Here is a 24,677-nt window from a genome sequence, read left to right as displayed (position 1 = left end):
GGGTCAGAAGGAGACTTAAAAATTAGCAGATTCTTTAAATTTTTTTTTAAGCAGAAACACTGAATAAAGAGAATTATTTTTTCTTCCTTTTCTTGACTTACACTGATGTCTTTTCAGTTGTTATCTTCATTGGTTTCTTGGAATCAAAAGCTTGATTACTTTTGTCTTTATAATGTCTTTGGCTGCAAGAAGTAATTAGAAGTACAGATGGCCTTTTTTATTTTTTGCATGACATTGCAATTAACTGAAGATTTTCTTTGGTTGATTACTGCTCTTATATTTATCCCTGGTTATTTTCTCTTTGTTTTTACATCATCAGATTCTTCTAATGCCTCATTACTAATTTTTTTCTCTTTTTGGTTTGTCTCATTAACATTTAAAGTTTTCATCTCTCTTCTGTCCTTACTTTGAATCTATTTTTATTTGACCTTTTTACTTTATCTCCATCTTGTGTGCATGGTTTGTGTATTTTGTATTTTTAAAATTACTTTTTTCTCATCCCAAGTGTCTTTCCTTTCTTGTGTCCTTTTTGTCCATCTTACTGTGTATTCTCTTCCAGCCCTTTTCGTTGACACTTACAATGTCTCATTCAAGTGAAGAAATACTTCATAAACCATTATTAATTACACAGCCTTTCCCAGGAGGGGATAAGATTTTTGGAAAGCTTGCTTTCTGCCGCTGCTGAAGTTTGCATTAGCATCTTGCTTCTACAGATTCCAGATGAAAGGGTTTGTATTTTCTAACAGCCACATTCACCTTGGTTAAAAGTTCATTTTTATTCTACTTCCAAATGCACAACTGTAAAAAACTCCTCTTTAGGCGGCACAATAATCTTCAAAGGCTCAGGCTGACATATGTATTTAATCTAACATTTATATGCTCCAAGGATATCTTATTTTGTTCAGGGTAACCTCTCATGCTTACAGTGACTGTTCTCTTTCTTATTTCTTTATAGAAGGAGAAGCAATTTCCTTTCAAAGTTCCACCTTTCAGTAAGGCTTGGCTCAAATATATACCATTACTGGTGCATTCATAAGTTTAAGATGGATTACTTTTCTTTTTTTCATCAAATTTCTGCAATTGTGCTGTCTACCTGCTTTTCTGAGTTTTCAGGGCTTTGCATCATTTGTTCCTTCCTGGCACTGCTCTGCTGCAGAGCAGGTTTTTGTTGTGTGAAGAAATTCTGCTTTTTATTCATGCAAAACTCTTAGTGATCGGTCTCCTGTACTGTAGAATATCTCAGGTTTTAAAAGGCAAGAACAGTAGGAAGAAAGAATGATATATGGTGTTGAGATGTTTGCAGGAACTGTGGATCCCTGAAAGAATAGTAAGAAAAGCGAGTATAAAGGAAATTATGAGTTAAGGCTGTCCAAGTCCAGTGATTCTGTGGAGAATGCCTGGAGGAGGGAGGTCAGAAGTGATGTGGAGGAAATGTGCTGGAGATGTTGGTTTGAGAAGTGGATTTGTGTTACTGTGAAACACAAAGAAATCACACGCAGACAAGAGATTTCTGCAGAGGTTCTTCTGATCCAGCTTCCAGCTGAAAGGGCGGAGAGAAGAGACCCCTTTGTTTATTCTTTTACTTTTATACATTTGTGGGTCTAGCAGAAGATTGGCTTTTTGGGGTTTCCACCCCTCAGCCTTAGTGGCCAGATGAATTTTCAGTTACAATTGTTTTCAGGTTAAAAATATGCAAACAAAGGACAAAGAATAAAAAACAAAAGATTTGTTTATATTACTTCTGTGAGAAAGGTAAAAAACCTGCTCTAATATTCTACAGTAACTAAAAGATCTGACTCCATTTATGAAAATCAAAAAGCTAATAAAGAAACTCAAAAAAACCAAAGTAACAGAGTTGGATGCTTGAGAGGGAAGAAAAGATAAGTGGATGAGATAAAATTTGAATGGAAGGATTGCAAAGATGGGAGGGATGAGCAAACCAGACTGGAGTGACCGTAGTTACTGTGAATATGGGTGTGCAGAGGGGATAGATTTGTGGTTTTTGGACTTCTGCCTCATTTCCTGTAAAACTGATTATTCTGGTCGCAGTCTACCTGCCAGAGCTTTAGGGAGTCTCAAAGATGACCACAATCTGCAGCTTTCCAAAAATGGCCTCATGAATGAGGGGAACAGCTTTTGCTGAAACTTCAGTGCCGCATTTTGAGGGGCAGAGTCTGTACAGCAAAGAAGTGGGAAGTTCCACTGACCTCTCATACCTCAACAGGTTGCAACAAATTCGAGCAATTTAACAGAAAATCAGCTTTATTACTTGAGTTACTTGTTTAAGTTTACATTATTATTATTATTTTTAAGGCAGTATCCAGCACTGGAGGAAGATGCTGAACCCTGCACAGTCTTTGGGTGACTCCATTCAGGGTAGTGCTGCCTTTCATCTTGTGATGGCTTAGGAAGAGCTTGAAATGAAACCTGTTTGCTACTAATTAATATCAAAAACTAACTTTATTCTGACTAATCTGCTCTCTGCTGACTAGTCTCCTTCGTCTGATGTCGCCGATTCCTTAAACCTACAGGGATACAGGCGCACATTTAAAAACCTTAAAATTGTAAAGCAATATTTTAGTTTAAAGGAAAAACAGGGGGAGGGGTCAGTTGTGCTCAGCTCATTCCCTTTGGGAGAGCTGTGGGATTCACAGCTTGGCTTGACATTATCATAAACTGAGACTGCTCTCACCAGCAGATTGTCAGAGGTGCTTCCTGACCAGAGTCAGCTCTGTGTGGGTCCAGCACATTTCATCTAAGTGCCCCTAACGCACTGAGAGCTGCAAGTGTCATAGTGGTATTGAGATACAGATCTCCCAGTGATTTAAGTGGTGTTATCACAGTGTAAAATAGCAGTAGGGCTGTAACAAAACACCCTCTGGCTGTCAGACCTCATCCTTCCCTCAGAGATTAAACTCTGCTTCACTGACACTGCTACTGGAGGACAATTTGAAGTATCTTCTTTTTTTAAAATGAGGAATCGCCAGCTTAAAACAAGTGAAAGAGGTGATTAAAATGTAAAGGTAATGTCTGCAGTCTCATCTGTCAGAAACTGTGTGAGGAATGTCTGACTCCTTTAGATGTGAATATATTAACATACATTTATACTCTGGCATGGTTTTGCCACTGGCAAATACACACAAAAAAAAATTAAAGTTACAAAAAACTTGACCATTTAACTTACCAAGTAAGTAGCAGCAAGTGCTGCTTTGCATTAGATTAATACTGATTGTGGTACAGATTGTTAGCTAAAATTTGGCAGTGTAAGCGTACAGAAGTGTACAGGCTTAGTACAGCAGAAATGTAATTACAATTTTAATTGTTCTGATAATTTCACACTGTGTACTTGGAAGTTTTGAATGGGGAAAAAAAGTAGGTGGTGGTTTGGACGTGTAAACAATGAGTTTCAGGCCTGGATAATTAATTGTTCAAAAACTTCAGGCAATGGATAGAATTTTTTTTTTAAACATTGAAGTATTTTCTCAGAGAAGGATATTTTATTTAGAAGACCTGGCACTTTGGAGCAACTTAATGAACATCTTGTAACATTTACCTTTGGGAATTTTCCAGTCTACATCTTGTTTGCTGTTACTTAATAGACCTGGAATTTTTGTGTTTATGGTCCAGTTGTAGAAGTTACGATACTTTGAGTTTGAATTTTAAAGGAAGGAAACTTTACAACTATGTTTCATGAATTTCTCTGGGAGTTTTTGTTGTTTAAAAGTGAAGTGTGGTTCATGTTTACCTTGAAGAATCAACTTGTAAGGAAATTTTACTGATAGAACAGAGATAAATCACCTATAGTTGTGGTTCAAGGGGTGATATTGACCTGCTTTGCATGAACAGAAAAACCAGAGTTAGAACTGCCAGTCTTTCTCAATTGTCACTTGCCTCTGGATTTTTGTCCTGTACAATGTGGGCTTAAGAATCCTCATTTTACTCGGATCCTAATTGTACATTTATCCCTGTATAAGATATCCAGGCATCCACAGAAATCCTTGGCAGCTGGAGATGTTCAAAATCATCAGTGTGTACGTGCAGTGCTGTGCTGGAGCTTGACATTGACACGAATATACCAGAGCTTAATAAAAGTTAAAAAGGAGAGTGAGAATGATTTTAGGCTTTTTCTTGAGTGATGGGTGACTTGTGATTAGGTACAGGCTCCTTTTTAAAGACACTGTTGAAGTGGTATTACCACCTATTAAAGTGAATGTGCCAGCTTTAAATTCAAAATCAATTATCCTTTTACTTTTTATAGTTGTCTTCTCTGAGGAAGAGAGAGAGCAGATGAGGAAGTTCACAAATAAATCTTACCTTCTGGATAAAAGGAGCCGTCACCACGTGTATCTTGGATTAATTGATATTCTTCTGGCATATTGCTACGAGATCTGTGTCAATGAAGGGGAGAAGAATGTAAGTTAAAAGAAGTAAAAAAGAGGATATTTTTTTAGTCCACCTAGTGCTGGACCCTGTACTGCCATTTAGGGAGCTTACCTTTTAAAGTGAACTAACTCCCGGGCATTAAACATAGATGATGAAGTTAAAATGAAGGACTTTATATCTCTAGATTAGGTGCACATGGGGATTAGTAAGATTTCTAAATACTTGTGTTCTTCTGCAGCAGCATTGTAATAGGAGAGACGTGGAGATTCCAGAGAATCCTGTGTAGCTCTGATTCACGTATCTAAAGTTGCAAATGCAACTTTAACAAAATAGTTGTTTTCTTTTTGTTCTGTGTGGATACGTTGCCCTCTTAGAATTGCTTCCCAGATACAACTGTTCTGATATCAACCAAGGAGATATTTTTTCACCAAATAACCAAAATATTGACACATGTAATCAAACCCATTCTGGCTTCATCAGACTGACACGCAGGGCGTGGACTGGAGAGTGACAAGCAAAATGTCCAGACCTGCTGATTCACCAGAATAATCTGGGATTGTTGTTGTGTTGTAAGATCAGCACAGAATTGCCAATCTGCCAGGACCACAGTTGTACAATTCTTTATTGGTTTTGCAGTAACTGTGTTATGTGTGTGGAAAACACACTGAGGTTTTTTTCTCCTTTCCCCCTCTGCCCTTTTTTTTTTATTCCTATTTAATAGGAAAACCAAGACATTCAGGCCACACAAATCTTTACTAGAGCCAGGATTATAGATCAAGGCTTTCTGGCTTTTTGCCCCAGTCATCCCACTGGACCACACTTCCACTCAAATACTATGAATCTGTCACATATTAAGAATAATGACGTTTTACATGTACTGCTGGCTTCAGGACCCTCTCTGCAAGCCAAAAGTCTTGAGCTATTTTCATGAAACAAGGCATTTAAGCTTCGCTTTTGTTGAATCAAGTCTCTGTTGCTTTGTGCAAAGGGACAAAATTCCAGTAAAATACTATTTCTCTGTGTACTGCTGTTATATTTTAAAGATTCTGTGCATGGGCTGGATCATCCTACTATAAAAACCAACTCAGTAATTCAACATCTGCATTGCAATGTAATTTTTAATGCTGTCCTGTGGCCATTTCAATGCACATGTTGTAATTACTGCTTCTTACTCACAAAGGTTCTTAAATTGATGCTGGGATGTTATCTTAAATAGATTGCCAGCAGTGTTGGGTTAGATAATACTTGTTTTACTGTCTTCCCTTAAAATCAGGTTGAATCATCTTGGAACATCAGGAAACTGAGTGCAACATTGTGCTGGCTGGAGGTAAGGTGAAAGTAAAGTTTTGCGTTCAGTTTTTACTGGATTACTTGGGGTTTTTTGGTGTTTTATGTTTTTTCTTTGCCAAGTTTGCTCTTTCAGTATTGAAGATTAATTGTGTATCCTGTTTTTAATGGTACCAGATATTGATTTCTGGGCTCCAGAATGAAGTGGGCATGTGTTGCTGCCCCCTTCTTTTCAGCCTTATTCTTGGAATAATAAAGGTTGGAAAAGATCTTTAAGAGCCTCAGGTCCAGCCATTACCAGCACAATCACCATGTTCACCATTAAACCACATCCCTGTTTTAGTTGCTGCTCACCCTTTGGAACTGACAGAGATTAGAGGAAACCCTGAATTCCATTCTCTCCATACTCAGATTGTTCACTGGAAGCACCCAGGGCTGTGGGAAGAAATTGTTACAGAGCTGGAGGTGGAAAGGGCTTGGCCTGCCCTCAAATCCATTAATTCTTAAAATGCAGGAAGGTGGAAAGGACTGTCCTGAAATGACTGAGCCAAGTCTCACTTTGCAGGATAAAAACTGAAATTGGACAGGACTTTTGGGTCCAGTTCAAACTTTTCCTGTAGAGTTGAATGTTATATTCAGTTATAACTTGTCCTGTGGCAACAAGTTTTCTTTTGAGCTCTGCAGTAGCAGGTTACAAAGGGCAAGTTAAAATGCCCTGATTGCCTTAATTCACGATTATTTTTTTTCCAGATCCATGATCTAACACAGTGGAGGAGTTTTCTGCATGTGCTTACCCTGTGATAAAGCACTTCTTGGTGCAGCCTGTGCCAACAGTGTATTTCACACCTAGAAAACTCAAAATCCTGGCACCAAGCTGTTGATAACTATCTCTGTTAACTCCCAGCCCTGATGGTTTGTCTTTCATCATTCTGTACAAAAAAAAAATTGCCTCAGCTCTGCTTCGTTGGAGCTGACTGCCATTTTGCTGGCCATGACATGTACACACCTTAGCCTCTAAATATTAAATCACAAACCATAAATGATTTAAATGCTTGCTGGTGATCCATTAAAATGAACAATGGTCATTGGTAGTCACAGAATGCAAAGAAGTGCTGGCTGTCAGCAAAGTGCTTTTATTAATTTTAATAGATTGAGAGTTCAAGATGAAATAGGAGGGTTTTTTAAATTAATTAATAAATGGAGCATTTTGTCTTGAAAAGTGAAAGCCGGAAGGGAAATCACTCTTAAGAAAGTATTTAATAACTCCTTAATGCCTTTGGCCTGAGTAAATTAAAAGTGTTCCTCACTCATGAGGGAGGACAATGAACTGTTCTCCTCAGGCAGGTGTATTTATCCCTGTCTTGAATATCTAGAATTTTCATGAAAAGCAGAGTCATGTATCATCTTTAAAGATCTTATATGTACACATGTATTTGGTTAATATCATCTGGATTTAATTTTTCTTTATTCTTAAATGGCTTTTTATAGCTTCTCCTTAATATGTATAATAATGTGGGACAGATGTAATTTATTGCTTTAATCTAAAGGATGGCAAAGTCTTGAGTGAGATGTTTTATTCCCATGTTCTCCACGTTCTTTTTTTGATCCCAAACCACTAAAATGTACAGGACTTCTGTTACCTTGCCATGCAAACTCAACGTGCAGTCTTTTTTCTATTTAATGTGTACATTTCCATATCTATTCAAATACAGATTTTTAGAGGCATAATAAATCAAAATGTGCTTCCCCCTCCCCCCATTCTGCTATGACTTTTTTTCCTTAAAGGAAAACAAACAAGCACACGGACTAACTCTGATTTTTTACTGATGCACACAGAGTTTCTCCAGCATCCATGATGTCCTGGTATCTTTTGGAAGAAGAGTGCTGTGCTATCCCCTGTACAGGCATTTTGAGCTGGTGATACGTGCCTTCAGTGACACAGTCATGATTCTGCAGCTGGGTGAGTGTTTAGGGAAGCTGTACACAACCCTCTTTATACCTTGGCTTGTTAAAGTTACCTGCAGCTTCTCTTTTTAGCAGGAGTTACCTCTTTGAGGAAAGCGTTAGATTTAATTTTCGGACAGAAGGATCACTGAGAAGTGGTGCTTCAGTGGTTTATTTTAAATGTTTGTGAGTTGCAGGATTAAAAACCCACATAAATGGCAATATTAATCTTTACTGCTGCCAAAAACTGTTGCTGATTGAAAATCCCATTGACGTTCTAACAGTCAGGGAGTGAAGTTTTAAGGGGAAGATGGATGCTGTCCCTCCTCACTTATCTGCACTGCCTTATGTTGCTGCTCATAAGTGTGAAAAAGAAAATTCTGATAACAAAACGGCAGTGATGCAGTGCTGACAGCCTATGGGGTTTTTTTCCTGAGGAGGATAGTACATGAGAGGTAAGAAATTTGCTTTTCTTTTAATGTCGTGGTAGAGAATGGTGTTGCAGTGAACATTCAGTCATCCACTGAAGTATTACCTGACTGGGTAAGCTGTTACCAGGATGTTTCAATTTAAAAGTTTGTAGAGTTCCTGTGTCTCAGAATACTGTTCCATTAAAAAGAGGGAATAACAACAAAGTTCAGTTCATCTTTAGATGGATACTCCTTGAAAATGTGGAAAAACACACAGAAGTCTGCAGGGAAAAGAAATGTAAAATAGAGATGTGTGACTTAAACTTTCCTTCCAAATACAGAGGATGAAAGCTGGTAGCATTTCACAACGGTGTAAAATCGGATTATCATATCAAATGGCGCGTACAGAGCTGGGGTCAGACTTTATCCTCATTTTGAAATAGTCTGTGGAAGGAGGACTGTGTTTCTGAATCTGTAAAATTCAGGTTTCAAGCTGTTTTCTGGCAGCTCTCTCAGCAAGGAACTCCAGAAGGATCTGGTGATCTGCAGAGACAAAGTTCTGACTTTCTCGTCGCACGCATTAGAAGCTCTTTTTATTTGTGCTTTTAAACACAACTGGTGGGGTTTTTTGAGTAATCAGGAGGTATTATCTGCACATAAAAAGCAGTTTATCTATTGATCAGTGTAATGCAGAGCTGTAACTATGCAAAAACTGTTAAATCCCACGGGCCCATGTTCTAAAAGCAGACATTTGATAGCTTGCCTGATGCAGGATTCCCTGTTTCAAGTCTGGCAAGATTTGCAGCCTCTCATTAGAGACCCATTAAGCCACTATAATCCAAAACTTTTAATTTGTGAAGAAAGAGGTTTTTAGTTGTGAATTAGTGTAACGTTCACTGATGTGCATTGTTACTTGGCAGATGAGTTACGGGAGTGGATGTTGGAAATGGTTTGGGCTGACAGCTTGACAGCTGGAACCTCAAAAAAATCAGCAAAATTTTAATTCCACACATCATTTCTTTGTAAAAGAGCACACTTCTTTTTAGTCAAAATACTGATGTCTGACAAGCATTGATGGGGATGCAATTTAAGTTATTAGTTGTATTTGGGTTTTTGGGTTTTCTTTGCTGACTTGGTTTCCAAACCCAGTGGTTTTTTTTCTGTTCTGTTTGCCATGGCTTTTCGTTTTCCCCATTCCTCCTCCTCCTCCTCCTTATCGCCATCTTCCTCACCCTTAACTTTCATTCTCTGACTATTTTTTCAGCATGGAATTACTTGCAAATAAACAAATTTTGTGCTTGAACAGCAGGGGGAGTTGTGATCTTTTTTGTTTCCTGTTTTTTTGTTGTTTTTTTTTTCTTTTCCCTCTCCTCTCCTCTAAATCTGTAAAATGTAATTTCATCCCTGTTCAGGTTTCATAGCCTAGGAGGAGCCAGCCTCTTGGGAGAAGGTTATTAGATTCCATTTGCAGTGGTGGCTGTTTTCATTTGAATGTGGGGTTTTTTCCTCCACCATTAAACGGTGAAAATAATTTTTTTAAATGTTCCAGCACTTAACCCTTTAGCAACTGTCATCAGAAAACTAAGGGGGGAGATTCCAACTAATTAGAATGCTGCAATGTGAAGGAGAAGTCAAGCTAACAACAGAAAGTTTTCTGGTTGTAGAGTGAGAACACATTTTTAATCTTTTACTGTATTTATTGACTGTGTGTCAAATGGCTCCTTCCTGAGCCTGAAGTGAGCTCTTTTTCTTTCATTTTGCCACACCATTCTGTGAAAAGTAGGAAAAGTTCTCCCTAATTCCAGGCCCTCATCTGCTGTTACAGGTAATGACTGCATTGCCTCGCACAATTCCGTGTGCTTGGCCCTGCTGTGAGCTGTGTGTTCCCAACCTTATCATTTCCCAGCACTGGTATTTGTGTAGGCATAAAGGGGAAAACGCTCCTCTTAAGATGGAAGATGGGGCATAACTCCTTGATATTTGTGAGCTACTTCTCAGCTAAATTTGTTTCTTTTTAAGCACGCTGCTCTGCCTGTCTGTGCCAGAGTTTGGGCCAGCAGAGCTGGGAGCAGTGGAGATGCTGGGGGAAGGGGCTGCTTCAGCTGTGGAGAATTACACGCCTGGCTGGGCCTGCAGGCTTTGGTCTTGCAGAGATTCCTGCTGAATCCAGAGGCTCCCCATCCCCAGGGATGTGGATGCTGAAGGACAGAGTTACAGTGCTGCTGTTCCCAGCCTGGGAATCAACCCCAGTTCCCAAGGTGGTCGTAGATACTGTGGTTATTAAACCGTCAGGTGTGAGATGATGGAGATCATCTGCTATGATTTCTTGTGAATAACACAAACAAAAATCTGTTTCCTGCAGGGAAGGCTGCGGTTTTGAAGTGTCTGCTGGATGTTCACAAGATTTTTAGGGAGTGTGACCCTGCCTACATCCTTAATGATCTCTTCATTACAGATTATTGCATCTGGATCCAGAAAGTCAAGTAAGTTCTTCAGTAGTTGCTGATGTTTTTAGCATGCTTCATCTGTGAACAAATATCAGTAAAATAAATTCTGTCTCCTGTGTGTGGGAATCAGTTTTTTCATTTAGTAACTGTCCAGCAATTCTTGATACAGAAGCAAAACCATTCAGTGCATTTTTTAATGCAGTGACACCATTGGAGGTGGGAGGGAGGAATGGGATTTTAAATTAAAATGTCAATTTTCATTAATATATTAATAGGGGCTTGGGGCAACAGCCTCTGGGGAATACTCATTGTATTGCGATCTTCCTTAGGAATAGAAATGTTTATGTAGCACTTACGTAACTTCAGGATAAAGTCTGGAAGGAGCTTCCAGTTCAAAACTGACAGCTCATGCAAAGCATTCCCAGCTGCATGGAACATTGATTTATGGGCTGTAGCAGTTGCACCAATTGATTATTAACACCAGAACAAGTGTCACAAATCCCCATGTGCTCTGTGCTCCTGCCCCTGCAGCTCTCCCTGGCACTGTGGGAAGCTTTGGCTTTCCCTGCTTGAGAGGAAAGAGGGACTCTGCCACCTCCAGACAAAACCCCTGCACTTCTGTGTCTCACCTGTGTTCTTTTAATGGAGTCAGCATGGCTTATTTCCAGAGTTTTGACTAGTTTGCAGCCAGGCTGGTTGGAATACCAGCATGTTTTAATGGCTTAAAACCAAAAGTATCAATAGGAAAACAGTGGGAAGTGGATTAAATGATTAAAGCAAGCTGCATGTTCAAATCTTACTAAGCTTTATATTGTTCTTGTCAGATTTATTCTGTTTTTCGTGCAGCTTTTGTATTATTTTTCCTTCCTTTTTATATCTTCACAGCCTTCTCTGAAAGCTCACAAAAGGTGTGAGTTGGAACAGGCATGACTAATATACACACAAAAAATGTCATTGTTTTATTTGTTGGTACAGCAATGCAGCCTCCTAAACCAGTGGCTAAAATAGTCTTTGTATTTCACAAGAGACTGTGGGAGATAAAATATCTGAAGTGCACAAGACACCTAAGGGAGGGATATAGAGGGGATTTGGTAATAATTGTGATCAGAAGGGGGAATGCGACAGAATTGCAGCAGCCTGCACAGGCTGTTACGCTTAGGTGTGACCTTAGCAGTACTTCTTGGAGAATTGAAGACCCTCAGTTCATGGCTGTTCATGATGGTTTGTAGATGTTGATTTTTATTTTATTCTCTGTGTGCTTTCAGTGGCTCTGTTCCTATAGGTAACAATATATAAAAAAATTTAAAACAATTACAGGCGTTTCCAAACATTTTGATCCCTGAATCCTGCTTAATTCCTGAAACAGCCAGTTCATTTTACACTGTCATATTTGAGGAGGCCTTTTCCAACCTCACCTTAAATGTGTGGGAAATTCACCGGATACGGGGAAATTCAGGTTGAAGTTGAGTAGAAAAAGTGCAGTAAATAAAGGAGAAAGTTATTTCATGGGCCTTTCACAAAGAAATGAGTCATTAAGCAGCAGTACCTCTGCTGCCCATATCAATGACTATAATGTCTAGCAAGTCAGTCATAAAACCCAGTTTTCTTTAAATCCAGCCCAGGAAAATGCACAGCAGCTATAAGTGACTGATAGATTAACACATTTCCTCCCAGACTCTCACATTATGTCCCAGTTAAGCAGAACTGACAGCTGCTGGAAAGAGGGCAATTAAGCTATCTTATTGTCAGAGTGACATGGCACAATGGCTGGCTGTCATTAGGAGAGGAGCTGCAGAACCCAGTCCTATTTTTAGGCCTGAATCAGGACAGCATTTAAGCATATGGCTGCAGTCATTGCTGTGCACTTCAGCAGTGTTTGAAGTTCAGCAAGTGCAAAGGGAATGGGAACACTTGGTTTTGTTCCTTTGTGTTGAAGGGAACAGCTAAGCTCGCTTGTCATTCAGGACGTAACTTGACAGGGCGGTGATTTGTCTGTTCAAGGCAAGGGGTCCCAGCTCCCCACGGTGAGGCACCTGCAGAGGAGGGTGCTGCCTCTTCCAGGGGAGAAATGTGACATCCCTCTGGTAATTCCCTCTGAAGCACTGGCACAGTTTCCCAGAGAAGCTGTGGCTGTCCCTGGGTCCCTGAAGTGTCCAAGGCTGGGTTGGATGGGGCTTGGAGCAGCCTGGGATAGTGGAAGGTGTCCCTGCACATGGGAGGGGATGGATTGAGATGAGCTTTAAGATCCCTTCCCACTCAAAGCATTCTGTGATTGCTGTTGTGGTGGAAGAGTTTTGGGAGGGGAAGGTATTTATAGATGTTATTGTGGTGGTCTTTCAGTGTTGTAGTTATTTCCATCACCAGGCAGTCTGGATACTTCCCCTGTTTTGTTTCTTAACTATTTTTTTCTAAGAAAGCTTTATTAACTTCCTTTGTCCCCATTTCCTCCTGTCCTTTTGTGGCTGAGGATGCTCTCAAAATACATGGAAGATTTTCCTTTTCTTCTCCTCTTTCTCTGTAAGCAACAAACTCCTGGTGGAGGCTGGGACCTCTGTTTAAACAGTTAAAACAGTCTATAGGTTCTTTTTACTGAAGTATCTGGGCACATTAAAACCAGCTGGAAACAAGCTCTTCAGCTCACCTGTGCTGACACAGATCTCTAGGTTTAGGGAGAAAGTTTGGCACAGGCAAAACCATGATGATATATCCAGTGAAAGAGAGCACACTGTCCCATTCCAGATGATGAGAAACACCCATGGTAGGTACTAGCTTTTAAATATTCCACGTAGAAACAAAATCCTTGTAGCCAGCAGTGTGTCAATAGCTGATTACAAATGTGGTTTGAGATCATAGCTTGGCTGTGGGTAAATTAGATGAATAAGTGAATGTGTCACTGGGCTGGCAAAAGCTGATTTATTTTAAGCACAGTGTATCCGGAATTGGAAATGATGAAGATGCTGAATAAAACACACACAGGTGGCTAATAGTCAATTGGGGATGGGGAGTGCAAGCTTGGCCTGGAATTCTAAGGGTTAGTGGTTTTTTTCTTTCAGAAAAGTTGCTTTATTCGGGTCCCTGTTACTGAGAGAAAAGTAGATTCCCAAATGTGTTAGACAATGGAAGATATTAGCAAGAGTAGCTAAAATTTCATCTCTCTGCTTGCAATCTTTAAAGACAGTTTCCCTTGCTTTCTGGGTTCCTAGTATTTCCCTTAAGCTGCTTGTGAAGTGACTATTAATAATTCTATCCATTGTGTAAAGTGGCATGTAAATCCCTCCGAGTGTTGTTAGGTTTTGAGAAGAGGGAGCATGTTGCTCGGCCAAACTTATCAGAAAAGAGGGAAAAGTAAACGTTAACCTGGGTAACAAAAGCTTGACAAAGACCTATGGAGGCAGCTTGTGGTAAATCTCAGCAGGTGGTGTCAACATTTCTGTTGAAAAGCCAGATGCAGCCAGATGGAAAATTGCATCTTTAACCCCTGAGGTCATAATGACATGTCATCACTTCATTTGATTCCCCCTGCTAAGTGAGCTTATCATCCACCCTGCTGTCACTTCTGTTATTGCTTTCATTTCCATAATAAAATTAAATTTAATTTGCCTGGTTTGCATGCTTTTGTTCTTTAGGTCCGAGCTTTTACAAGGCACTCTGATACATATGGCCGCCCCTCCTAGGTGAAATTAGAACTGAGTTTGTGTTCTGAGTCTGGAGTTTTCTCCATCTTTCACACCTGCCTTGAGCAGAAGGAGATGAGAGACAGAAGAAGGATTTTTGGGGAAGCCACTGGTTGGTTGATGGCTGCAATGTGGGCAGCTAAGACAGGGCAATCCAGGTGTGCATTTACTGTAGGAGAGCTTTTTTCTCCCTTCTCTCAGGAGTCTGTGACCTCACAGAAGCTGCGTCCTTTAGAGAAGTCAGAATAGTTTACCCTGGGTCTTTTGCTGTGCTGAGGTTCCTTTGTGTGGCCTGATGTCTTTCTCCAGTGTTTTGTGTTCCCCTTTGTGCCAGGCTCTATTCACATGGTGGTTTTTGGCTGCTGTTGTACATAAATGCCTGCTGGCCATGACATGGGTGGGAGGCTGAGCAGCTTCCTCCAGTCCTTGGCCAGGCAGGCAGTACAGGCAGTTCTCTGCATCCCTGTTTAAGGGAACAGCTCCAGCCCATGCAATTTAAAGTATTTTTGCCTAATATTTGCATGCATATTTAGCTTTAAATATGTGTACCGTTTTAATATTTGTAAATGTGTATTTCCTGTGTTCCTGAATTGGAGGTGAAGCTGTGAGTGTTCCTGGCTGTTCTCCAGGGTTTAGTGCTCAGTCTAGAATCACAGAATGGTTTGGACTGGGACTGTAAAGATCATCCAGTTCCAACCAACCCTTTGGGCAGGGACACTTCCACCTGACCAGGTTACTCCTCCATCCATCCAGCCTGCCTGTTGTACAGTTGTTTGGCTCTCATAGTTTTATGGATACGAGGTGTGCAGGAGAACGTTTGATCCCATGTATATTTTTCGTTACCACTATTTTTCTACTTTTTAACTTAGCATAAAATTATAAAGACCATTGTTTGTGTTGTATTTTGTAGTAGCTTCAACACGTGCATTGAAGGAGAGCTGTGAGCTAAGACAGCTGAGCTGTTAAATCGCCTTGCTGTGTTCTGTGGAACTGTATCTGCAACTCGATTTGCTATCCTTCACAAATACGTGCTCTGCACCCTGAGACAAATGTGATGTTGCTAATTTTGGTGACTGTAGGTGTAACGTGCCAGCTCCAGCATGGACTCCTCGATTTAAAGTAAAAACCAGGATTCCTGGTGGCATTTTTACACTCTCTGTAGAAGCTGCTGTCTTTACTGGAGCTAACTAAATTAAAATCAGGTGCTCCTGAGCGTGTCATATTTGCTTCTCCTGGTTTGGAGGTGAGACGGCCCCTGAAAGGTGGGTTGGCCTCGTAGGTCTGTTCTCCTTTTCATCTCTTCCTTACAATCGAAGCCTTGTCCTTGTTACACTGTAATTACCCAGTCTGAAGCCAGCAGGGAGTTACCGCTTGATGTGTAGGATGTGAATTTCTCCTAAATAACTGTAGGATTAATTACATTCACAGCATGTCACGGAGGTGATGAGATCGACTGTGATTGTTCAGGCCCCCTTTTCTTTTCCCCAGGTTTTCTGAATCCCTTGTTTAATCAATACAGTGTAATGTTGCCCTGAAGTGTTTAAGGCCTGATGCTGCAAACGTATGAAGGAGTCCAGGACTTTGAGAGGGAAAAAAAGATTTGTGAGATACAGGGTTTTTACTGCCTGTGTCACATCAGATCCTAAAGTGCACAAGGAATAAAGAATTCAACTTTTAAGTATTGCAGTTTCAGTCCATTGCGTTGGTTTTACCTTGGCCTTTGTTAGATTTGGGAAAATGTTTTGTAACATATAAATATCCTTGAGCTTCTGTAGTCAAATACAATCTTTCAGTGAATGTAAATAGAATTTTAACATACGTTCCGATGGCGTGTTAAAATAATTTGTGAAATGGATCATTTATCTGCAAACTGAAGCAATTTGATTTGGTTATTATTTGCTAAAGTCTGGAAAACTTTGAAAAACGTTTCAAAGTATGCAGAAAAGATCTTGATTGTGCCACTCTTGCAGCTGTTTCTTGGCATTTTTGTTTTCTTAAGTGCTTTGGGGTTTTGAAAAGACAAAAGCCAGGCTTTTAAAAGTCTTGGTATTTGCTTTTTTGGTGCATGTAGGGTGGATTATCATAGATTAATGGAATGGTTTGGGCTCAAAAGGGCCTTAAAGGTCATCCCATTCCACCCTCTATCAGGGCAGGGACACCTTCCACTGTCCCAGGCTGCTCTGGGCCCCAGTGTCCAACCTGGCCTTGGGCACTGCCAGGGATCCAGGGGCAGCCACAGCTGCTCTGGGCACCCTGTGCCAGGGTCTGAGCACCCTCACGGGGAGGAATTTATTCCCAATATCCCATCTAAACCTGCCTATACTCATGAAGTCCTGTTTCACCTTTATGGCAGTTTCATGTTCCTAGGAAGGGTTTAGTTGTGACCTTTGAAAGTCAGGACTGTCTACTGAACGAGGAGTGAGTGGAGTTGTTCTTCTGGCACCTCGGCACCTTTGCTGTGAAAATGCTGAGTTCAGATAGGAGCATTCAGGAGCAAAACTGCCCTAAAAGGTTCTCAAGTGGTGCACTGCTAATGTTAGTTTGTTAAATTTTTGATTTGTGATGGGGGGAAGACAGAATGTGTTAACACATAATAAAAAAGAATTGCTGCTTTAAAGCATTCTCAAATGTTAGAGGAATATGCTAATTTTCAGCTGTTAACCTCCTGGATCTCCAGCAGCCGTGGTTCCAAAGAACAAAGGCACAAGCAGTAATATATTCTGGATGAAAATCCTGCCTCTTGGCTCTGTGGGATTAATCTGATTTGAACAGCACGTTTAAAATGCTTCATCCAGTTGAGGCGTGAGGGAAAACACCCCTCATGGTGTTTTGTGTTTCACCTGTGTTACAGGGCCATGGGCAGCTGTTCCCTGCTCTGCCTGGGTTTGGGTTTGACTTCACCTTCATTGCTGCCCACGGCAGCCTTCGTTTAGTGGAGGCTGCAGTAGTTTCAGGTTTGATAAAAACTCCAGTTTTCAGAGAGTGTGGTGCAGAGAAAAGTCAAATTGCTTTCATGGTGCTGCTTTGAAAGCAGCTTTGCCATTAGCATGTGGTTTTGGCTTATGTTCTGCTGTAGCCAGTTGTGTTCACTTATCAGGTAGTGTTACAGTCCCATCACAAAAACCCTTAACTTGATCTGGTTTGATCTGTTTTGTTGTGACAGGATTATATTTTTGATGCTAGCTTTTTTATGATAATGTCATTGTGGACGCACTGAAGCCACGTAATTCTCTGCTCCCACTCCCTCCAAAAGAAAACCCCTCCTGTTTTGAAGATTTTTAATTTCAAGGCTATTTTTCCTTTGCTGTTCCTCTTTGATAAGAGCCATGCAGGTCCAAGGACAAACCCCAAAGCCTTGGTGCTGCTCGTGGTCTCACCTGGGCTTCCTCAGGCTGCACCCTGACTGTCCTGTGAGGACCTGCTGCAGTAGCTCAGGACTACAATCCCTAATTATTGTAGCTCATGACTGCAATCCCCAATTATTGTAATTCCTTCTTAGCAGGTTTTACAAGCTGGCATTACTGCTGCTGGCAGGCAGTTCAGTGTGCAGCACTGTTTGCTGCCTGCTTGGAGTACTCGTGCTGTGCTGGGTTTGCTTCCCATTCACTTCCTTGGTGGCCTGGAGTGCTTGAATTAACTTTGAGCTGTCCCAGCTGCTCTTACCAATAATGAGAGTGGCTACTTCAGATGGTCTTTGAGATTAATTTAATGCATATTTAAAAATCTGTAAGAAAATGCATAATGCCTCCTTGTTAGATTTTTTTTTTCCGTGTGGCATTAAATGTTATTTATTTGAAGGTATAAAATGAATTGCACAGGCTGCCCCAGACTGGCCGTAAGTGCTTATTTGAACAATGTGCCTTTTAATACGAGCGAGTCTAAAATGACACGCTCTGTAAAAGCTTGTAGAGCACAGTTATGGATTGGAGAATAAAAGACAGTTGAGGGCAACAGCCTCAGAAAAATAGGTTGGGTGATGCTTGAGAACAGCTTGAACCTGAGCAGGTGAGAGGGCGAGTGCACTTCAGCTGAAGAAGCAGAGTGGTATCATTTAGAAGAAGGAAGTGGCGTGACCTTAAAATGCATCATTTGTAAGGCTGTGTTAAAACACTGATTCTAGTGCTTGTTCAAAAAGATGTTGAAAAATGGAGAGGATTAGGGGCGAAAATACGTCATGAATGTGAATGTCTGGGTGACCTGTGTTAAGACAAGACGTCAAATAAACTCAGGAGTGCACTGGTAAGAAAATTAAAAGGTTGATTAGGACTTGTCTACAAGTATGGTGGGACAGAGATTTCAGGTTTTAGCCACTGAGTTGTATTAAAAAATAAATAAATCACACAGTCTGTTTGGACAGGAAAAATTCAGACAGCAATAAATTTTCACATTTTCCTAGTGAAGAGTAATTGAGCTGACTCATTCTCCCTCTGTTGTTGGGTAATTCTGTACAGCCTTACTTGTTTCTATCAAAATTGCTCAGCTCAGATAAAACCTTTTGGTTCAAACCTGAGCTCTGGGTCTGATGCAGAAAGTATTGGAGATTCTGAGCAATTTATTATGCTACTGAAACAGAAAATGCTATAATTTCCCTTAAAACTTAGGTAAGACTTCACCAGTTTATCAGAGTACGTTGTCTGTTAGTAAAACTCCCAAATTTATTTATTTTCATCCCAAGTCATCTGCTCTTACACCTTAGATCCCAGTTCTTGGATTTAAAAATAGTAACTAGTAATTTGCAGGCACATTCTATGTGTCTCCTCTTTCAGTGTTTTGATGCATGTTTTTCTGTTTGTTTGCTGCCAGTGCCTCTCCTTTGGTCCTGCATCTTATTTAAGGTCTGAGCTGTCACTTCAGGTGACTGTAAAGCAGGAGGTGCACACAGAGCACTTCTAAATAACAATACCCAACTAATACAGTACACTGCCTTAAGAGCCTTAAGGCAAAAACCTGCCCTGAAGGCTCAGGAAGGTGATAGACAGGTGTGTAGAATACCAGAAATTCCCCTTCATGTATGTTTTAGCAAGCCCTGCAAAAACATGGATTTTTAACAAGGGATTTAATCTCTCCTTCCAGCTGCTAGCTGCAGTTTCCTTTGATGTTTTTGCTCTCGTGCCCTCTGTTGTTTTTTCCTGTTTATTCCATCACTTTTCTGCAGCTCGGATTCCTTCAGGCTGTGTCTGAATGCACCTTGCTGTGGGCATAGAAGACAAAGAAGAAAGCCATTTTTTCCCCCCCTCAGGCTACTGCTTTGATTTTCCAAAGTTGTTGGGAGGCAGTTCCTGTGTGCCTGCAGAAGGGTCAGTGAGCTGTGTCATGTCTTTTCAGGCAGTGGATTTCTGGTTTGATGAGGGGAAGGATGAGCTGGTGCAGTCGTTGCCTTTCTGAGTAAGGTGGAATGTGAAGCTCTGGTCCAAGGGAGAAGCTGCGCTCCAGGCTGGGAAAATCTCCCTGCTTTGTTTCCAGCCTACTCAGCAGCTGGCTTAGAAATCATAATTATTTCTATGAGGTATGATCATGGAATCATGGAACAGTTTGGGTTGGGAGCAACCTTTACAGGTATCTGGTCCCCTTCCTGCAATGAGCTGGGACATCTTCAACTCTGTCAGGTTGCTTTAAGCACTGCCCAGCCTTGAATATTTCCAGGGCTGGGGCAGCCACAGCTTCTCTGGGCAACCATTTCCAGTGTTTTATCACCCTCATTGTTAAAACCTGTTCTTCTGTTTGAGCTGACTGGACCCTGCTACAGTGTCAAACCATCCCCTTGCTCAGTGGTGCCCCAGAGCAGCTGGGAACAGGTGCCTGAACACAGCAGGGGATGTGGGAGGAGCTGGCAGCAGGCTGTTCACTTCAGGCCTTGCAAAGATCTGCTTTCCTGCCAGGAATGTGCAGGATGCTGGGGTTTGGTGTCTTTTCCTGTTCAGACTGTGTGGGTTGAGGATGGACTGAGAGCTGGAAGGCTGCAGGTGGTGTTTTCCCCTCCAGTGTTCTGGGTGTCAGCTGCAGCAGTGGAGCAGTGAGAGTTAAACTCTGATCAACCCCACTGTGTTGTTTGGTGGATAAATTCCATTGTAAAGGGGTAGGATCATGCTGGAGTAATGTTTGTAATTGTGCCTTTAAGCCTGTTCCCTGCCATTGTTGTTATTTTTGTGATACAGGACTTTGCTAGCATTATCCTGACACTAAAATTCACATTTCCTGCCCTGCTGTGTGAGTACCTTTCATTCCCATACTGTAACACAAATTGGCTGATTTGCAGCATGAGAAGAGCTTTCTCCTAGATCACCAGCAGTGATGGTGAAGACCAACTTCTAGGTAATGGCAGCAAAGAAACTTGAGGGAGGTGGAGCCAGTACAGAGCAGATGTCAGTGTTCCCTTTCTGTAACACAGCCAATATTGCTATCATTTCATAAAATCTCTCTCTGCATCTGTTTTGTGGTGAGTTATCTGCTCATCTTTCATTATTTGTGTTTATCCTATATGACTTTGGAAGCTGTGCCATTGTTGGATGTTTGGACTGGCTGCAACTTACTGGAGCTATTTTGGCAACAGAGCTCCGTTAAACTATTCTTAAAACGTATAAATACTCTTCAGTTTCTTTTTATAGTCCAATATTAATTCCAAGTCTGTTTTCTCTTATGAATATTTTCATAATATCATCTACATAAGTAAGCTGTACTTGATTTCTTTTATAATCCATGATCTGTTTGGTTTCAACTTATCAAAAAGACCGAGTAATGAAAGTAAGATGTTATATTGGAAAGCTTCATCTTTTTTTTAAAATATTTATAAATGTGAAGTTCAGCTCATGCAGTATTTAGATTCATTATGAAAGAAGCACTGTGGAATTTCAGAATAAATATGGGGGGAAAGTCACTTGAAGCATTCAGACTTATTAACATAAAAGAAGTCACTTAAATTGAAACGATGGTGCTATGTTTTCTATTTGATTTATGGTTAACAAACTGTAATACTTTAAGCTATGTAGATAGCAGTTCATGTTTACAAGACTGCCAGTTGGATTGCAGTGTAAGTACATCACTCTCTTGGTTTCAGAATCCACATAATGCCCTTTGAAAGCCGGAATTCCAAGATTAAAGCATTTTATGTTCCCCTTAAGCCCGCTGGATTCTCCCCATCAGCCGTTGTTTATGGGGCAGGGCTGTGTTTTGTCACCTGCACAGAAGGGAGGCATTTCTCATGTCCAGGGAACCCTCTTGGTGCTGCATTTCTGCTCCTCTCTGTTTGAAGTGGGGGCATCTTGCTCACAGGGAGATGCATCTTCCAGCACTTATTTTCCCGGCACTTTTTCCCAGCACTTATTTTCCAGTATGGTTTTCTCATTTGCAGTGAAGATTTGCTGTGCAGGGAACGCTCTTCCAGTCTCTGCTTTGTCTCGTGTCTGTGAGGAAAGGAGGAGAAAAAACTTTATAAACTTCCCAACTCAAGCCTTATGCTCTTGTCCCTTCCCCACATCCCTTGACACCTCCACCAGGCATGAGGCGTATCCATAGCTGGAATTGGCGTGGATCAGCTGGCTGGTGGGTTCCTGCCCTGGCCTCCTGCCAGCTGAAGGAAGGTGCAATAGCTGTGTCCTGCCAGCCTTGTCCCAGGAGGCTCATTATTCATCCCTCTACTTATTTTCATGAAATATGTAGGGATTGAAAGATCTTTAAATTCTCGTTGCTCTGAAATTTGATGAAGTTGCCTGCTGTTTCCAGGAGTTGTTAGGAAGGAAATGATTAACGGTCAGTATGGACGTGGACAGTGTAAACTGTGGAAAGCTAGGTTATTTAGGCTGAAAATCAGAGTCCATCATCTTGAGACATGGAAAGCATGAATTCAAACCTGCATTTGCATATGAAAGATCTTGCACAAGCTGGGCACTTATTTTTTTTGAGTACTGACTCAAAGTTTAGAAATGAAGTAGTCTTTGATGTGTTGGGGAGATGGTTTGTTTCCTCCCTATGAAAACAGTGATTAATCCAGGACTAATTCCTGTGAACAAAAGTTGTGGTTTTGCTGTTTTGTTTACACTCATCTGTCTTTCGTTGCAGATAAGGGAGAAGATTAGTTAAAGTTTAGGTCAATTTTTACCTAAGTCCTGAAGCAAATGGTCCTGTTTTTCCTTTGCTAACCTTCTTCCATTATCTTCTGTACTCATTGATCAGAACTAATGTGATTTTAATAGAGTTATTTATGGCTTCTCTCTCTTACTATAAAAGTGTGTAATAAACTGAGCACATGAAACTGTTGGATGGTGCTGTTTCTTTTTATCTCTGTTAATTGTACGACCTCTTCTGTGATTCTTTCAGATATCTTAAGCCAGGGTAGGGTATGATGAGCTAACCAGCTAATAAAAGCTGGAAAGAAATTTAGTAGATGTTACTTATTTATCTGTCTGATGATTATAAAGTATTTTCTGTGCTCTTCTGAGTGAGGGCCTTTTGCTGCCACAAAAGGGTTCAGGTGCTGGGTGTGTGTTTCAATTCATGCCCTGAACTTCGTGGTAGTATTGTTGTGCTTTAAATTTTAGCCTGAAAGGAACAGTCGTGTTCCCAGGTCTGGATGAAATAAAATCCATGCACAGATAGCCCAAACTTGTGAGGAACTGGCGTGAAAGTGTGTAGTGAGGTACTTCAGCAATAAAAACAGTGTGAGTTGTTGTCATGGTCTGTAATAGAGCAGTGTGCATGACAGGCAGAGTGGGTGACACTATTAACTCTTACCAAGTTTATTTTCTGCTCTGAATTTCCTTCAGAACTTCTTTTGGAGTACTTTTGTTGCCTGCTCCTGAACTTGCTTTTTCAAAGCTATTTCACAATGATTTGAGGTCACTGACTAGTGTATAATTGAAGCCCTCATTATAAATAACCTTGAAAGTGAAATAATAAATGGTGGAATATGTGAGCTGCTATAAAACACACTCTAAAAGGTGTAATTGAGCCTTACTCTCTTGTCTCCAGGCAGATTCTGAAGCTCAAGTTCTTTTGTAACCCATCACTTTTTAAAGAGTGGTTTGGGCAAATGGATGGTGCCTTTAGTGTGATGAGTTTCTTATTATTGCACCTAAATGTCCATTTGTAAGGGTTCTTTTCCTGGACTGGGGGGGTTTTGTGTTCTAACCTCATTGTTGGACCGTTTATGCGATTTTGTGCCTGTTGACTCGAGCTGTTTCTGCATTAATGAATTCTGCTTTAGTATTCAACGCCATCATCGTTATTGCTCCTGTGTCTTACCAGTCAGGGCTGATCAAACCTAGACTCTTTCATGTCTTGAATATTTTATTAAAATCAAATTGTCTGTCAATTCTGTATCATAAGAATTCAATCTTTTTTTTTTTTTTCCCCTTTCAAGCTGCCTGAAAGTGCATGTCAGGTGTGGAGGGATGTTTCTCATTGTTGGTTGCCTTTCTGAAGGAATCACGCTACTTTTGGGCTAAACCCCTGAAGTTTGCATTCTGTTACAGCCATTTGAGAATGTGCCTTTCCTCTGCTTTATCCTCCGCCCCTGGCTCTCAGAATACACTGATCAGGGGCCAGGGTGATCTCAGTTATCAGCCTCAAGCTTTCCCCAAAGATCACCAGTTTGGTTGCTCCAGTAGCTGTTCTGGACTAGATAGAAGCTGCATCTGAATTTTAGAGCAAAGAACAATTTATTTTTTCCTTGATGGACTAGTTGGGTGCTTTGCCAGCTGTGTCATTCTTGTATGAGCCCACGTTGTTACCTTCTGCTTTAGTGTTTGGCTGTAACTTGTTGAGCCTTCTGCTTTGAGAGAATTTGGGCTGTCGACTTACTGCCATGGGGTATTAATTTCCATCAGGATTGTGACAGGGCTCCTGTGGGAAGTTCATTTGGCATTATTTGGAGACTGGATGTTGAACAATGTCTCTTCATACCCCTGACGTCCGGAAAGATGAGGCTTGGGCTGGAAGTGCTGGATGGAATCCAGCCAGAACCACTGTGGGCAGGGGGAAAATGAGACCCTCTGAAGGGTGTGGAGAGCCCGTCCCTTTGCAGGTGCCCTTTTGGTCACTGGTGACAGACCCTGCAGAAACACCAGTGATGTCCTATTGCAGCCTGTCCTCAACCAGTCTGCTGGCAAGGCAGAAAATTTCATTATCCCTCACAGTTTATCTGACATTTCAATGTCTCGCAGATAGTAAATTTGCACACTCTCTGTATCTGAACTGCTGAGACTCTGGGATAATATCTGGTGATGTCTGAGATAATATTAACTCTAGAACTGTCTTAATACTTGCAGTGCCTCTGGCCAAATGAATAATTGTGGGAAATTGTAAGCAGTGCTGCCAGGTATGTAATTTGGAACACGTTTAAAGTGGGGATACTGGTCTGGTTGTATTGCTTGCTATCTTATCTGTTTTATCAAAGAAGGAGGCTGACTGTGGAACTTTCTCTCCTAAGTGAGTTTTGCCAGGCCTTGTGGCGAAAGGCAGTGTAAATATAGCCTGATACTTTCTCTTTAAACTCAGTAACTTCTGGTACGCTAAAGATATAAAATTAAAGCTCTTGT

The 24,677-nt window shown here is 40.9% G+C and overlaps 1 protein-coding gene across 2 annotated transcripts in view; it reads left to right on the top strand.

The window, feature by feature from the left end:
• Positions 1–24,677, top strand: part of SHQ1 (SHQ1, H/ACA ribonucleoprotein assembly factor) — a 39,581-nt gene that overhangs the window by 8,403 nt on the left and 6,501 nt on the right. For both annotated transcript variants that reach the window (XM_040076724.1, XM_040076723.1), the window contains exons 8-11: positions 4,259–4,413; positions 5,657–5,710; positions 7,507–7,630; positions 10,387–10,507. In XM_040076724.1, coding sequence (XP_039932658.1) covers positions 4,259–4,413; positions 5,657–5,710; positions 7,507–7,630; positions 10,387–10,507 — 454 coding nt within the window. The remainder of the gene's footprint in view (positions 1–4,258; positions 4,414–5,656; positions 5,711–7,506; positions 7,631–10,386; positions 10,508–24,677) is intronic.

The sequence above is a fragment of the Hirundo rustica genome, chromosome 12 (assembly GCF_015227805.2).
Source record: "Hirundo rustica isolate bHirRus1 chromosome 12, bHirRus1.pri.v3, whole genome shotgun sequence".
NCBI lineage: Eukaryota > Metazoa > Chordata > Aves > Passeriformes > Hirundinidae > Hirundo > Hirundo rustica.
The sequence above is the reverse complement of the archived record's forward strand: the minus strand, read 5'-3'. Positions and strand labels throughout refer to the sequence as shown.